Raw genomic sequence first — 16,310 nt, forward strand, 5'->3', positions numbered from 1 at the left:
CGGTCATTTTGAAAAATTTGAGACGCATTTTCGTAATTACGGAGCAGATAAAGATGGGAAAAGAAGAGAGTGCCATGATTAACCTGTCTTCAACAGTCGAGAAAGTACGGATCCCCGGAGCGATAGCACGCATCCCAACCGGAAACAGCCGGTCTTCTCCCGGTCTCCCGGTTCCGACCGGCATATTATCATTGATCGCTCCCCAAGAGTACGCCTAGCCAAACCCTACTCCCGTTCCCGATAATTCTATAAATAAAAAAGAAAAATAATTCTCTCACGCTTCTCTCTCTCTCTCTCTCTCTCTGAGTTGCGCCACCACTCGCCGCCGATTCAAGGTCGGAGTGCCACCAGATATGAAGAATCTGTACCCGAAGACGAAGGGGAAGGTCCACCCTTCTCCTTCGGTTCTTCACTCTTCTTCTTCGTCGTCGTCGTCGACTGTTTCTGGTTCGGACGCGTCCTCCGTTCTGAAGGTGTTGCCGGCGGCCATCCTAGCGCTGACGAGCGCGCTGGTGATGGAGGATCGAGAGGTGCTGGCCTACCTGATCGCCCGCTCACTGAGCGCGACGCTCGCGGTGGAGGAGAGGCGGAGGTGCCGCCGGAGCCAGCAGCACCGGCCGGCCTTCGACTGCGGTTGCTTCGACTGCTACATCAGCTTCTGGATCCGGTGGGATGCGTCGCCCAAACGGGAGCTCATCCACGACGTGATCGACGCGTTCGAGGAGCATCTCGCCACCGCCGAGGGCTCTGCCGCGGCCGGAAAAAGGCCCAAGGGAAAGAGGCTCTCCGGAAGGAACAAGGGGTTCTGGACGTCTTCTTCAGCCTCTGACATAGCTCCCGCCATCGGGGACTCACCGCCGGCGCCGCAGGTCGAGGAGGCTTCGCCCGTGGCGGAGGAGGCCGATGTGGAGGCGCCGATCGAGGAATGCGGCGTGGAGGAGGAAGAGGTGGAAATCGCCGGAGACGGCGGTGCGCGGGCGGAGAACAATGCCGGAGACAGCCGGACGATCGCCACACCGGCCACCGGGCGGAGCTTGGTGAGGAAGCTTGTTCCGGACGTGATGGGGTTCTTCGCTTCGCGTTTGTGGACCGTTTGACGTCCGGGATTAGGAAAATTAGCGTCATTTTCGCGCAGTCCTTTTTCCCGTCTTTTAGTCTCTCTTTCGTTTAATATATATAAATTATGGGTAAAAATATGAATACACTCTTCCGGCGACCTTCTCGCCGTTCCCGGAAAGTTCTCGCCGAAATCACTCCTCTCTCTGTCTTTTGTTTGTGCTTTTCCGGCGATTAGGGTTTACGGTTTCTTCTACTCTTTGTACAGTAAATATAAGCACTTTTTTTCCCTCACAAAAATTGTTTTTTGTTCTTCTACACTGTAAGACTGCTCTGTAAATAAAGTGTCATCGTGAATCGTGATAAAGTGGAAACTAATTATAAATAAATAGTATGATAATTAATCTCTTCGTTTGAGAGGATGGTCTAGATTAGGGGTTCGATTGAGATGATCGAATGGTATATATATATATATATAAAAATTTTTCTCCTTGTTTTTTTTTTGGTGGGAATTATTGAAGGGTTTTTGTTAGTTAAGTAGTGGGAGGGAATCCTTTTCGAAGAATAATTAAAAGAGTGACGTGGAGAGAATCCCTTCTGGTGTTTTATTTTTTACCCTTTTCTTTTTAGTTCCCATGGATCGGGTCCAATCGAGATTTGACCCGTTTTACGCCTGGTTGAAGAGTGTGTATTTGTAACTGAACTAAGGTCCGAACCGGTTAACGTCGACACTGGATGCCAACCATGGATTTTGGACCAATTATACAATGCTGCAGACGCACGTGAATCCGTTTTAGCTTTTTTGGGCCAGTCCAAAGAAGGCCTCCAGGCTTCCGGTTGGCAAAATCCTTGAGGCCCCTTCTGTTGATTAGGCAGTAAGCTCATTTGTGCTGGTAAACGAACAGATCAGCTCGTGACTTGGCTTGGTTCGAACTCGATGGATAGCTGGTGAGCCAAGCCATGAACAGCTCGTTTAGCTTAAATGAGTCGAGCCCAAACACAAGGTATTCAGCTCGCCTTGCTCAATAGTGCTCATATAGATAAAATATGTATATTTTTATGAATAATATATATTGTGTGTAATATATAAAAGGAAGAATGCATAAAATATATATAAAAAAGATGAATGATAAATATATACATAAAATATGGACTGTTAAGTGTAATTTATAAAAAGTTATATATATTTTTAAGTATAATATATATAAATATATATATTATGTATAAATAACATAAAATGTTTTTACACGAGCCATCACGTGTTCTGAATGTCTCGTTCATGGACGATCCGAGCTTGAACTCGGCTAGGCTAAAACACGATCACGAGTCGAGCCACGAGCTCAATCCGCTAGTAAAGGAGTCTAGCCTGAACATACCCTGTTTGGTTCATTCGGCTCGTTTACCAGCCCTAACTCTCAGCTTTAACCTTGTGGCAAAGATGCTCTTCGTGGGGTTTGAACTTGTGACGTCTCATTTCAATTAGTGATATCCGGACTATGGAAAAGGAATTGAATCAAAACCCCCTTTTTATTTTTTGACATTGTGCTCCCACGCATAGTGACAAAAGTTAAAAACGGAATGATAAGGGCAGCCAAAAACTTGAGAGAATTTGATTTTTTTTTTAAATCTCACTTTTTTTTGGCAAAATTTTGGTAATAATAAATAAATTAAAATATAAAAATTATTTTTATAAGAAAATATAAAAAAATGTTTAAAAATAAAAACTACACTGTTTCTTTATGATAAATAGCCGATAAAAACATAAATATTGCTTTTAAGATGCTATATTTATGTTTTTGATGAAAATGTGAAAATATCCCAAGAAATGACCAATTTTAACTTTTGGGCATTTTCTTGCGATATTATCTCCCTAGAGTTGTCACTGTGCTCCCATGTTAGAAACAAAGTGGTTTGGTGGCTGTGGTAAGCTGGGAGAACGTGGTGCAGATCTGTACCCTTGGTTGGAAAACAATATGGGTTTGGGTTGGATGTGTAACTGGACCTGAATTTGCTTAATGAGATTCTTTTAGAAGAATCTGATCCAATTAGTTGATCGGGTCAGATTTATGTTTTCTGACTTGACATCGGATCTTATTCTGACACTGTATCCAACTGGATCAGATAATGATTACGTACAAGTTTGGATCCAGTAGGATACTTTTGGCAATGTCATGAAATATGTGTGAAATTTAAGAAGCATTCATAATCAATATACTCAGTTCATCAATTAAGCATTCATTATATTTTTAAGTTATCTTGCTTTAATAGAAACTTGTTGAGTACATTACGGGACATATTGTTAATGAAACAATTCATTCATTGCAATTTTTTTTTGAGGAAATACAGAAAATAATTTATTGAAAAATAACAGCATGTTACAGATTAACACATTCATGGTGCAATTTGAGTCTTCTTATTTGGCAAGAGAGTTATGAAAGCCTTTAATGTTAATTATTGGAAAAAAGTTGATAAAAAAGTAAAATGGCAACATTGCCACTAGTATAGGGATGGAGGACATGAAACCGGGATGAAGGCGGGGATGGAGGTTAAAATCCAAACCCGTGTTGGGATAAAGGTGGGGATGGACTTACACTTTTCTCTGCCCTGCCCCGTACTCATCCTCGAACCCTGCCTTGCCCCGTACATGAAACGGGGATGGAGGCGGAGATGGAGGTTAAAATCAAAACCTGTGCGGGGATGAAAGCGGGGATTTTGAGATGGGGCAGGAGTGGATATCTTGTCCCCTGCCCGCGCCCCTTTCCACTGACATCCTACACTAGTATTTATTATATGACTAATTTTTTTTTTTGAAAAATGTATTTTTTTTTTTGAAAAGGTATTATATGACTAAATTGATCAATCACATAATTGTTCTTTTCTAGCTAATGGGTTTTACTAATTTGGATCATTGTTGAGTGATGAAAAACATCCTAAATGAAACATAATAAATAGGCTTTTAGTGATTTTTTTGTTTTATTTTAAAGTTTTGACCATACAATGTGATCTACGTGCTTGATTTTATAAAGACACATAAGTTGGTTTAATGAGTTCACTAATTTTATAAAGACACCTTCACAGTGTTTAAGTGACAGCAAGGACGGAGCATGTTCCCGGAGATTTGCTACGGTGAGTTGCGGTAAGACCAATGGGGCCTTAAAGGGTGGGAGGAAAATAGGAATATCAATGGATTGGATATATCCAAATAGTTAACCTGATTTCAAATTTGATTAGTTAGATTTGATTAAGAATTTCAAATTTGGTTTAGGATTTCATGGCCGAATCCAATGGACATCAGAATCTGATTACATGTATTTATTTGGATTGAATATTAGCATTTTCTCATCTGAATCAGATTTTGAATCTTAATCCATGTCCGAGTAGCCAATATTTGATTAGTCAGATTTGGTATTGGCTACATCCAACCCGAATCCGAACTGGTTACATCCTTGGAGGAAAAGGGTTCTAAGAAAAGAGCGGTTTCGTGAATTTGGTGAACACTATGAAAAGATTTAGTTTTTGCGAGTGACATCAAATCTTATTGATACTGTATCCAACTGGTTCCAATTCTAATTACATACAAGTTTAGATCCAACTAGGATTTTGTAATTTTTTTTTATGCCGAAGAACCCTTGCCGAAGCGAGAAAAACCCTGGGTGGCCCCCCACAACCACCGTGTCTTATGTGGCCCACCTCTGAAAGCTACCGACACATCCATGCACCAGCGAGGTTTGATCGGTCGCCTTCATCGCCGTCAACCCCACAGGGAGGGTAAGCATTCATATAATCAATGTGCTCAGTTCAGCAATTTGGGATTCATTATATTTTTAATTTATATTGATTTAGTAGAAACATGTTGAGTACGTTACGGGACATATGGTTAGGGAAACAATTCATTCATGGTGCAATTTGAGCCTTCTGGTTTGGCATGAGAGTGAGTTATGGAACCCTTTAATGTTAATTATGATTAAAAAGTTGATCAACATTGCCACTGGAATTTAATTTACGACTAAATAGATCATTCACATAATTGTTCTTTTCTAGCTAATGGGCTTCACTAATTTGGATAATTGTTGCTGAGTGATAAAAACATCATAAATGAAATATGCACCATGAAACATACTAAATGATTTTTAGGACATTTTTTGCTTTATTTTTTGGATTTTTAAAAAAGAAATGTGATCTACGGGATTGATTTAATAAGGGTCAACTTTTGAAGTGTTTGATTCCAAAACATTGGGTAGGTTTTTATAAGGTTTGAAAAATCAACAACCAAAATTGTTATAATTTTTTGAAGCTTTAAATATCAAATTTTGCATAAAAAAAAGGTGTTCCAATTTTATTATTAGTCTGATTCACATTCTGTTTAGGATTTCATGATAGAATCCGATGGATATCTGAATCTGATTGCATGTAGTTTTTGGGATTCGTCATTAGCTTTTTCTCATCAGTATCCGAGTCCAATTAGCCAATATCTGATATTAGTAGGATTTGGTATTAGCTACATCCAACCTGAGTCCGAACTGTTTACATTTCCTTGAGAGAAAGGGTGGTTTGGTAATTTGGTGAACACTGTAGGAAGATAATCCAGAGTTAATCAAATGGTTTTCTTTGGCAAGGCCACTTTTGTGTTTTAAATCTTAAAAAGCAAAACAGTGTTGTGGGAGAAACCCTAATGTTTGATGAAGCTCTTGATGCTAATGGTTGGGTTCGAAAGAGTTCACATACCAAATCTGACCGCCCTAGCGATGGAACCACTATCAACTGGTCCAACTTGTACCAGACTTGGGGTTGGTTCGGGTCCATATATATATATATATATATATATATATATATATATATATATATATATATATATATATAATCACTAGAATATGAGAACTACTGTGTGAATCATGATTTCCATGGATTTTGTGTTTTTTTCTCTTGAATCTAACAGTACAGATGTTATCTACATGCTTGGTTTTATAAGAACCTGCTCTTTGAATAGTATGATTTTGATGCATAAACAAGATTTTTTTAAGGCTTTAAAATCAATGGCTCATAATCTTCATAAATATGCAAGCATTAAAAAATCTTATTTTCATAAAAAATACACAATCCAATGGTTGATTCCTAACAAATTCACTATGCCAAGCACATCCACATGGTAGAATTTGCTCTCATATTTTAGTGATTATATATATATATATAGTCACTAGAATGTGAGAACTGAAATATGAAAACTAGAAATATGAGCATTTTCAACACTTCTTTTCTTGCAAATCCAACCTCGAGGATATGCTTGGCATAGTGAATTTGCTAAAAATCAACCATTGGATCATGTATTTTCGATAAAAAAATATGATTTTTTGAATGCTTGAATATTTATGAAGATTATGAGTCATTGATTTTAAAGCTTTAAAAAAATCTTGTTTATGGATCAAAATCGGTTGATTCAAGAGCTGGTTCTTATAAAACCAAGCATGTAGATCACATCCTAGAGTTAGATTCTAACAAAAAATCCATAAAAACTGTAGTTCACACATTAGTTCTCATATTCTAGTGACTCTAGAGAGAGAGAGTCACTAGAATATGAAAACTGAAATATGAGAGTTAGAAATATGGGCATTTCACACTTTTTTAGCAAATCCAACCATGCGAATGTGCTTGACATTGGTATATTTTCTAGGAATCAACCATTGGATTGTTTATTTTCAATGAACAAATGAGATTTTCGAATGCTTGAATAATGAAGATTATGAGCCATTGATTTTAAAATCTAAAAAAATCTCATTTACGCATCAAAATCGACCAATTTAAGAGCGGGTTCTTATAAAACAAGCACGCATATCACATCTGTACAATTAGATTCAAGAAAAAAGAATAAAAAAACCATGAAAATCATGGTTCACAGGTTAGTTCTTATATTTTCAGTTCTCATATTCTAGTGATTATATATAAAAGGTGCTTCTATGGTACTATTGTACCACCATAACTTACTCATGTACACATTTGATTTACATATATCTAAGCTCTAAATGCAAATTCTAATGTTTGGATGATGGCGTCCTATTTTACTATTTTCTCATGTTAAAGTTGACTTGAATATGATGTTTTATAAATTTATGCCATTTTCAAACCACCCCTATTTTCAAGAGTAGCGGTTGATTTTTCATCATCCCAAAAATGAATATGCTGGCACATTAGACATCATAAAACCTTATAACATAATAAATAAACACGATAAAACACATTTGTTCAACTTGATTGACCATATGATGGCCAGATCCATACCAACAAAAGTATGTACTATTATAAGGTATCATGGTACAAAACCACCATATATTCTCTCTCTATATATATTATAGAGAGTAGCTACTAGACCGATCTATCCCTATGGACGGGGATTTTAAAAGGTTCTTTTCCATGTTATTTTTAGAATGATGTGTTTTGCATGTTTGATTTTATATGAATTGACTCTTGGATCATTCAATTTCAATGCATAGATAGGTTTTCATAAGATTTGAAAATCAAGTGTAAAATTTATATAAATATCATAAATATTCATTGCTAAAAAAATTATATTTTTTATCAGAAAACATGGGCCAAGTGTCGTTTCTTAGCAAATTGATCACATGGTCAAGTTTGAAAAAAATAACTCAAAAACCCTTTCCCTTAGGCAGCTACTCTTTTTCTTTATATATATATATATATATATATATATATATATATATATATATATATATATATATATACACACACACACTTTTAAAACTGGATCTAAAAAATATCTAAAGTGACCATGTGTGCCGTCACCCAATCAATCACTTGACCATAGGCCCCACATAATGCAGGGTCTACTCAAAATGCTTTCATGTGTCTGACCATAGCCAATGATCTCGGGTTCTTGTTTTTACTTTCTATTAGCTACACTAACGAAATTTAAATCTCATAGGCTTGTGATCTTGGAAAAACAATTTATTTTAGTTAGGAGAACTTCCATTGCTAAAAAAACCCAGTACCAATATTGGTGACATTGATACAGACCTGGGCCTAAGGTACAGTACGGTGTTTGTGCCATCATCTATATTAGGGGAGATGTCTTCTCTAAATGTGTCCATGCAATCCAAGCTCACCTACACCGCCAAGTTAGAAGGACAAAATGGTGGGTCCCAAGTTTGGGTATGTTGTACCACTATGTTGGTGTCTCTTTATCTTCATTATGCAATACCAACAACAGCCTTTCTGATTTTCAATCTACTTGAACGGTAAAAGATTTATGTGGAAAATCCATTTTAACAAAGTTTTGGTCAGCTATAAATTAAATTAAAATCAATCTAGGGCATGTTAGCAAGGATTATTGTATTTCTCCATGAAAAAAGTATAAGTTGTGATTGTGATTGCTGGCTGTAATATAAAAACAAGTTTTTGTGGTTTCAATTTCATTTACAAAATTTTCTTTATAATGAATTACTTCTTTTAATTGTAGAAGTAAAGATTCTTCGATCTTAGTACAAAACTTAAAGGAAATAAGATTTTCTTTAATCCTTCCAAATATTCTTTCTTTTGTTACTAGAATTGATTGAATTTGTGATAAAAAAGGAAGTTCCTAAAATTATTTCTTGCCTTAATTTTTTTACTAATAAAAATGAAGTCTTGATACATCCTAAGCGCAGACATGTACTTCAGGTAGCTTGTATTCTACTTTCGTCTTTCCCTCATTGTCAGCTCTGACATGATGAAGAGTTTTCTAAAAGCATTGAGTTGGAATCAAACCTCTTATGCAGTTAATACTTGCTCCTGAATCTATTAAGGTTTTATGTTTGAATGTACAGACTTGTAAAACTTTGTATTATACCTCATAATACCACTTTTGCTTTTATAGCTTCTCAATAGAGTTGAATGCTTCCTCAGCATATGTCCTTCTATTTGCGGCCCCTCTTGTTCTTTGACAATATTATCAAACTCACTCTCCTTTCTTAGAGTTTTCTATTATTTGACTTAATTCTTATTTGAGGTTTTGAATTTCTCTTTTCATTTTCCTTTGTTTTTTATAAAGATCTTCATTGCTTAATTTAGCCTTAACTTGTATAGTATTTTGATTTCTTTTGATCAATTCATCTATAGAATAGAACTCTTTTGGTAGAGATGGTTGCTTTTCTTTTTTCTCTACTCCTTTTCGTAGTTCTAAGTATTTAATTAATTTTTTCTTTCTTTCACTAGGATCTTCGATATTGTCCATTATTTCTAGAAGAAATTATTTTTCAAAGGAAAGGACCCAAACCTTATTGTCTGAGTCAGAGGAATAATTATTCTTGCATGCGGATTATTTTTCCGAGGACTCAATTTTGTAGTGTTTGTAAGAGATTTTTCATTTTCTCTCTAAGTTCTACATCTTCCTCTTCAGTTATATGTTGTACCTTTTTCTTTATATCCTTTTGGAAGCATTTATTTGCATAATGCTCATTTTTTCACATTTATAATAGACATAAAAAAAAATTTGTTGAGGTCGTAGCTTTTGCTTGTTTTTTCTAAATCTATCTTGATTCTTATGCTTCCGCTTGTAATCTTTTCTCTTTGCATTGTAGGGACTTTTCTTATTTATGAATTTGGGGTGTTCAATTGAGAATCTAAATTGTTCGCAAAAATCTCCTCTTGCTTTCCCAAAATTTTATTCTGTTTGATCTAACATTTGAGTTTAATATCATTACATAACTAGGCTCCAATAATTTGAATCTTTTGAATTAGATATCCTATATGGTAGGTTGAGTATAGGATGCTTCGTTCCTCTGATTCACCTCTTAATTGAGTTCTAACCATTTTCGCAAAGAGCGGTGGTAATCCTGAGATGAATTTTTCTTTTCAGAAATCATTATTCAGATATGAAGGTTGGTATAATTTTGATAAGAATGTATCTTTATACCATCTAAAGTCTGAAAAGTGTTTTACACCTTAAACTAATAAGTTGAATCCCGATTTTCTCATATATGTCTCTTATGTCTCCCACAAAATGAAATATTATGTTTCTAGTTAGGGTGAAGATGGCATATGTTTGATTATTAGATACAGAGTTTCCCTCGGGGTCCTCTTTTACCTTTATTAATATGGCAACCTTTTGCTCATTGGTGAGATAATTGTCCTACCATCCTCTAAGTTATCCTGAGAAACCAACGATTATCAAGATTGTTGTTTGGGCATTAGTGTGCTCCTAGGCCCTACATGCATTAAAGTGCATGAGTATTTGGTGACAATGTAAAAATTTGGTATTCTGTCATTCCATCTAGATTCCATTCGACTATGGATCTTCCATTATATTGTGATGGTAGTAGAGTGTCTGTTGTTTCCTCAATCTAAAGGTCAACATATGTAGGCCATCTATAATAATGTTTTATCTTGCTGGTCCTGATGAGTCTTTGGGGTTTGGAAGAATAGATCTTATTTATTTTCTTTAGAGATGAGTCTGAATTTTCATTAGATGATTCTATCTTGGTTTTTAAGGTTTATTCTTTTATAGAGTCAGACGATTCTTCTACTTCTGAAAGGTTATTTATTGATGATGAAGTAGATTATTTAATTGATGATTTGGACAATCTAGTCATTAATTTAGATAACATTTTTTTTAATATCTTGTTCATAATTTTATTTTAGGGTCTATTTTTATTGGTGTCTACACTGATTTATGTTTACCGCTACCTACAAGAATTTTGAAGGGTTCTTTTACACATTTTTCTCAAATCTGGCCATACAGATGTGTTCTACGTGTTTGACTTCATAGGAATGAAATCTTGCATTATTTGATTCCAACACGCAAATAAGTTTTTATAAGGATTGAAAATTGATGGTGTAAATTTTTTATAAATATCATAAATATCATAAATATTTAAGGCTTAAAATTAAGTTTTTTAATTAAACAAAGCATAATCGAAGTGTCATTTCCTAACAAATCGACCATGAAGAATGCATCTTATTTGGGAAAAATAACCCAAAAACCCATGTTCGCTCATGGTAGGCTGTCATAGGCAGCTACTCTCTCTCTCTCTCTTGTGTGTGTTGCCTACCGTTGTCAATGGGCCTTTTGAAGAGTTTTGTTCTATGTATTTCTCAAATATAACTATACAGATGTAATATTTGTGAATTATACACAATTATTTAATAAATAAAGATAAAATTTATGTCTCAAATTTGGTTTGAATTAAAACTTAATTTGAATTTGAATTTGAATCTCAAGTTAATTTGAATTTCAATTTGATTAGAATTTTCTCTTGAAATTTAATTTCAATTTGGAGTTGAATTTGAATTTGAGATTTAATTCTAATTTGAATTTGAGTTTTAATTTAATTTGAAATTGAATTAGATTTCAATTTCAATTTAATTTGAAATTAGTTTGAATTAATTAAGTTGAACCCGTGGGATGCCCCTTATGTGGGCCCCTCCTAATGATCTCGAAGTCGCTACTTATACTTAAAGTCAAACTATCTATAAGTTCCTTAATTAATTAGAAAAGTTGTAGTCTAATAAGTTTCGTAAATGATGTAGAAATCCTAATTAGTTAGAATTCATGTAAGTTAAATTTAAATAAATTAGAATATGATCAGGCTTGTTGAAGTTTCCTAATAGAATTAGGAAACTCTAGAGGAACCAATAAAAGGAGGTCCAACCCTTCTCTCTCTCCCATATGATTTTGGTGAGTTTCCTATTCTCTTTCTTTTTATTCTCTTCCTCTCACTTCTCTTTGCCTTCTTTCTCCCACATGCCCCTCTCTTTGAAAGAGGAAGTTGGTGTTGGTAGTAGTTGTACATTGGTGATGTATATATAGGTTGATACAAGGTTGAACTGATATAGGTGAGTACCTTAGTTGTAATATCTTTTATTTTGGATTTCAATCTCAGTTCCAGATTTAAGTTTGGACTTAAGTCGGGTGTTTTTTAGATTTGTAGCATTTGTTTGGTCATGAGTTGTTTTGGACGTACGAAGCTTAAAATGCAGGATTTTTGCAAAAAAAAATAAATATATGAGATCTCTATCAAATAGGTTAAAATCCATGATTGAGTCATGTGAATCTACATCTTAATTCAAGTTCATGGTTTAGAACTACGCTATATGCTTAACCAAACCTTATGTTAAAACATACTATATTAACACCAAAACAATATAATTATGTATTCTACAAATTCAGTTTAGGAATCCTACCTTTGTAGATTAAAGAAAAATATAATGAAACCCTAACCTCTAAGGGGTTTCGCAAAACGCAACGAATTATCGCTTTGGCAATATACCAAACACTTGGAGTGGGGCACGTAACACCAAGAAAAAAAATAGGAACTAAGGTTCATTTGGGGCACTTCTGCATTATAAGAGAGTGCTATAGTGCTGTACAAACAACGAAAAAGTGTCAGAAGGTCTTTTCACACAAAAATAGCAAAAAATAAAAAATCGAGTAAGTCGATTCTATGAGAATCACCCAAAACAAATGAGGCTGGACAGACCAAAATGTCTTCAATGTGGCAACATGATTCCCAAGGCACCCAAATCTGAAGGAAAACACAATTTTCTTGGGAAAATCGTTCTGAAATAAGGAAAATTGAAGGAGTTGGGGTGGAGGAGTTCCACATTGTTGAGATTGACAGAGATGACATCAACTGTAGGGCATGATTCCCAAGGTTGGGAATCGGGTACACAAAATGAAAAACCCTAAATAGGGTAAGTCGGCTAGAAATACCTCAAATAAAAAAGAATTTGGTAGATAAAATGAAAATAATGAAGAAAACATGAGAAAAAAAAGAGAAATAAGAAGATGTATCTCACTTTCACGCTAGAGAGGTAATCATTGGTGTTAATTCCAAAGTATTACATGTACAAATCCCTAGGTGACTGGCTCAATTCCCAAGGAGAAAGGAAAGAGGGAAGAAGAGGCAAAGAGTTTATCAAAAAAAGAAGAAAGGAGATAATGAGGGTGTCAACCCTCTATAGAAGAAAGAAGAGGACAAGACCGTGAGTCGGTGCCCTAGTGGTTCCCACATGACCCCCTTTTGGCACTAAATCGAACAGGTCCTATTTGGATTCATCTTGGATGTAAATAGCCTAAAAACCCTAATTTAGTTTCTAAAAAAAAATAAGAAAAACCATTAAAATTTTAATACCATGTAATATATATGTATTCTATTTTATATGTCAAAATAGAATATCTAAAACAATTAGAATGCCCTTTTACTTATGGTAGAATCCATAAAACCCTAATTTGGATCCAAACCCATATGAGATTTGGGTCCATTCTAAAATTCATCATTTTTTTCAAAATAAATTCTTTCATCATACAAACTCAAAATAAGGATGCTAATTGTATATAGTTCATGGTTTTGGTGCTTTCTAAAATAATAATTTATTCGATTAAAATATTTTTAGTAAATTATTTATGACCAAAATACCTTTTGATAGAATTCTTTTGAAAACTACTAAAATACATCTAGTTAGGCTCAAAACACTTTGAAAACACCAAGATGAGTTATGACTCACTAAAATAAATAGTTTTAATGATAAATTAAATATTTTAAATAATGATTTATCTAAAATAATTATAGAAATACCAATTTTATCCTTTTTGGCCAGAAATGAGTAAATGCACACAAAAATTACTCAAAAGAGAAATTTAAAAGTTACAAATGCATTTTAACTCAAAGATGAAGATGTTTATTTATTTATTTATAATATTAAAAAATTTACTGACATAAATATGTGAAACATGATAATATGCTTATGTGCATTTGAAGGAATATATGCATATATGTGATATAAATGCATGATTGAATGTATGTTGGTATGCATGCCCATGATGTGACTTACATGTTGATGCTAAATTTGAATTATTACATGTATAAGAAATTACTGTTTGGCCTATCAGAGCATAAAAATGCATGTGAATTTTATTTATGAGAATCTGGTGGGAACTAGATTAACAGTTAAAGGATGCCTAATTAAACTTATGCAAGATTGTGCCCGAATTGATGGATATTGACCTAATGAGTGGTAAATTGTGTTTAGGCATGAATGGCAAGAGAATTAACTAAATAAAATAAAATGTGATTTAATTTTTTTGAGCTTACACAGATATGGTAAACAATACTCTAGGTTATGTGAAATTGTTTTATAGCATGAAATGTTGCTTTTCTCAGCCACAAAGAGGGAACTAAGCTACCACTGCAACCGCGAGATGGTAGATAAGTACTTCAGCTGAATGAATTCTGTCAGGTTGGAGGATTGGGAACTCTCTCGACAAAGGCGGCCCCACACATTGAGACATATAAAGATGTGCATGACCAGGTTTAATAAGTCATAAATTGGTTGAAAATACACCCTAGGTTATTGCCTTTAATCCGGTGTGGATCTATGTAGTACCCACAAAAGTTTGTGATAGAAAAATAATCTTATATTGTACATGTAGTTAAAGCATTGCATACATAATCTAAGTAAGAAAAATAATAATAAACATAAGAAGCTACCTACACATTGGTTAGATGAGTTTCAATTATTTCAGTGAGTTTATGCATTGATTAACTGTTTATGCATAAATGTAATATAAGTATAAATGTGTGAATTGTTGAATGTTATATAAATGATATTTCTTAGATGTACATGTATTTGTCAAATTATATCTTGTTCTGATTAATGCATGTCATACTCAAGTTATTAAGTATCTAAAATTACTTGATGATATTTTTGTTTGTACACTATTTGCATGAAATCTTTCTATACTTTGAGGACGTTGTTCTCACCTTATATAATTTTAATAATGTAGGTGATGATGCTTGATTGGGTGATTTTTTTTTGGACTTGAGTGTCTGAACCTTGCCTTGGGATACCATGGGGTTGGCAATGGACTATGGGGTTTTGGCTTATTAGTTTCGGACCTGAATAATTTTATTGAACTCAGTGTAAAGGAAATTTTTAATTAATGGAATTTATTAGAATAGTTGGTGGTTTGACATTGTATCTATAGCATTCTCGATTTCCCGTTTCTGTTGTTGGTTTAAAAAAAAATCTAAAAATTGAGTTATAAATTGAAGGCATTACAACATATGTGTTCTATGCATTTGATTTTATAAAAATGGACTCTTACGTTATTTGATTTTGATGCACATGTAGGTTTTTATAAGGTTTGAAAATTGATGGTGTAAATTTTTATAAATATTATAAATATTCAAGGCTTAAAAAACCATATTTTTTTTTTATCAAAAAACACAATCCAAGTATCCTTTCCTAGCAAATCGGTCATTCTAAACGCACATGCAGGCCAGTTTTGGGAAAAATGACTTGAAAGCCTCATGTTTGCTCGTTGTAGGCTGTTATAGGCACTTAAGGCTATAGGCAGCTACTCTCTTTTCTCTCTTCATATATATATATATATATATATATATATATATATATATGTGTGTGTGTGTGTGTGTGTGTGTGTGTGTGTGAGAGAGAGAGAGAGAGAGAGAGAGAGAGAGAGAGAGAGAGAGAGAGAGAGATCTTTGCGAGGCTTTAGTTCAATTGAAACTTGATAAATTGTATGCAGTGATCACTTCTAATGGACGTTGGTGTTGTGAGCATCAGAAGCTAGATGATGTAATTTTTTTTTGATTTATTATTTGAAGAAACCACATCTCAGATCAAAGACTCCGTTACTCTGGTTGAGCCTGCCATACCTATGGTCATGGTCCTGCAGTTTCTGCATGTTAGTGCACACATGTGCCAACTTAGATTAGACTTACCATTTTACGTTTGCCTATGAAAGTGCAGCCTAAAACTTTGGGATTGGACTTCAGTCGCACACTATTATTCTAGTTTGAGCTCATGTGCTAAGGTTCTGTATGTGGGAAGAGAACACCAATCCCAAAGTGACATTGGGAATAATTTGGATCATGTCTTCCTTGGAGAGGAGGGGGGATCAGGTGCAATGTAATTGCACACTTTTAGGGCACGTTTGGAAGGGAGAAAAACTCTTATAGGAAAAGAAAGTTTTGCCTATGAGAAGTTTTTGAAAAAAAAATTTACTTGTTTGTATAGCATGAGAAAAACATAGTGAAAAAATGAGAAAAAGTGGAAGGGGGTTGGTGTTGAAACTTCTCTTCCACCTCTTTCATTTTTTCTTCTTCACCTTTTTCCCTACACCACCCCCTCATCCACAAACTTATGACTACAACCATCGTTGGAGCTGGCCAAATGGTCGTCAGATGCTACTTCGATAGGTATCTCTCTCTCTCTCTGTTATTCTCGATTTCTCTTCCTCACCTCTT

General features: G+C 34.6%; 1 protein-coding gene across 1 annotated transcript; it reads left to right on the forward strand.

The window, feature by feature from the left end:
* The first annotated feature begins 233 nt into the window (after nt 1-233).
* On the forward strand, nt 234-1,237 carry LOC149851408 (uncharacterized). The gene has a single exon (XM_090014962.1). It carries the CDS (start codon nt 354-356, stop codon nt 1,095-1,097), a length of 744 nt encoding a protein of 247 aa, XP_089871088.1. The 5' UTR covers nt 234-353; the 3' UTR covers nt 1,098-1,237.
* The last annotated feature ends 15,073 nt before the right edge of the window (nt 1,238-16,310 follow it).

Source organism: Nuphar pumila, chromosome 1 (assembly GCF_984573655.1).
Source record: "Nuphar pumila chromosome 1, dmNupPumi1.hap1.1, whole genome shotgun sequence".
Classification (NCBI taxonomy): Eukaryota; Viridiplantae; Streptophyta; class Magnoliopsida; order Nymphaeales; family Nymphaeaceae; genus Nuphar; species Nuphar pumila.

What these genes read in the sequence shown, in the direction of transcription:
- LOC149851408 (XM_090014962.1), top strand. Translation starts at nt 354, where the DNA reads ATGAAGAATCTGTACCCGAAGACGAAGGGGAAGGTCCACCCTTCTCCT.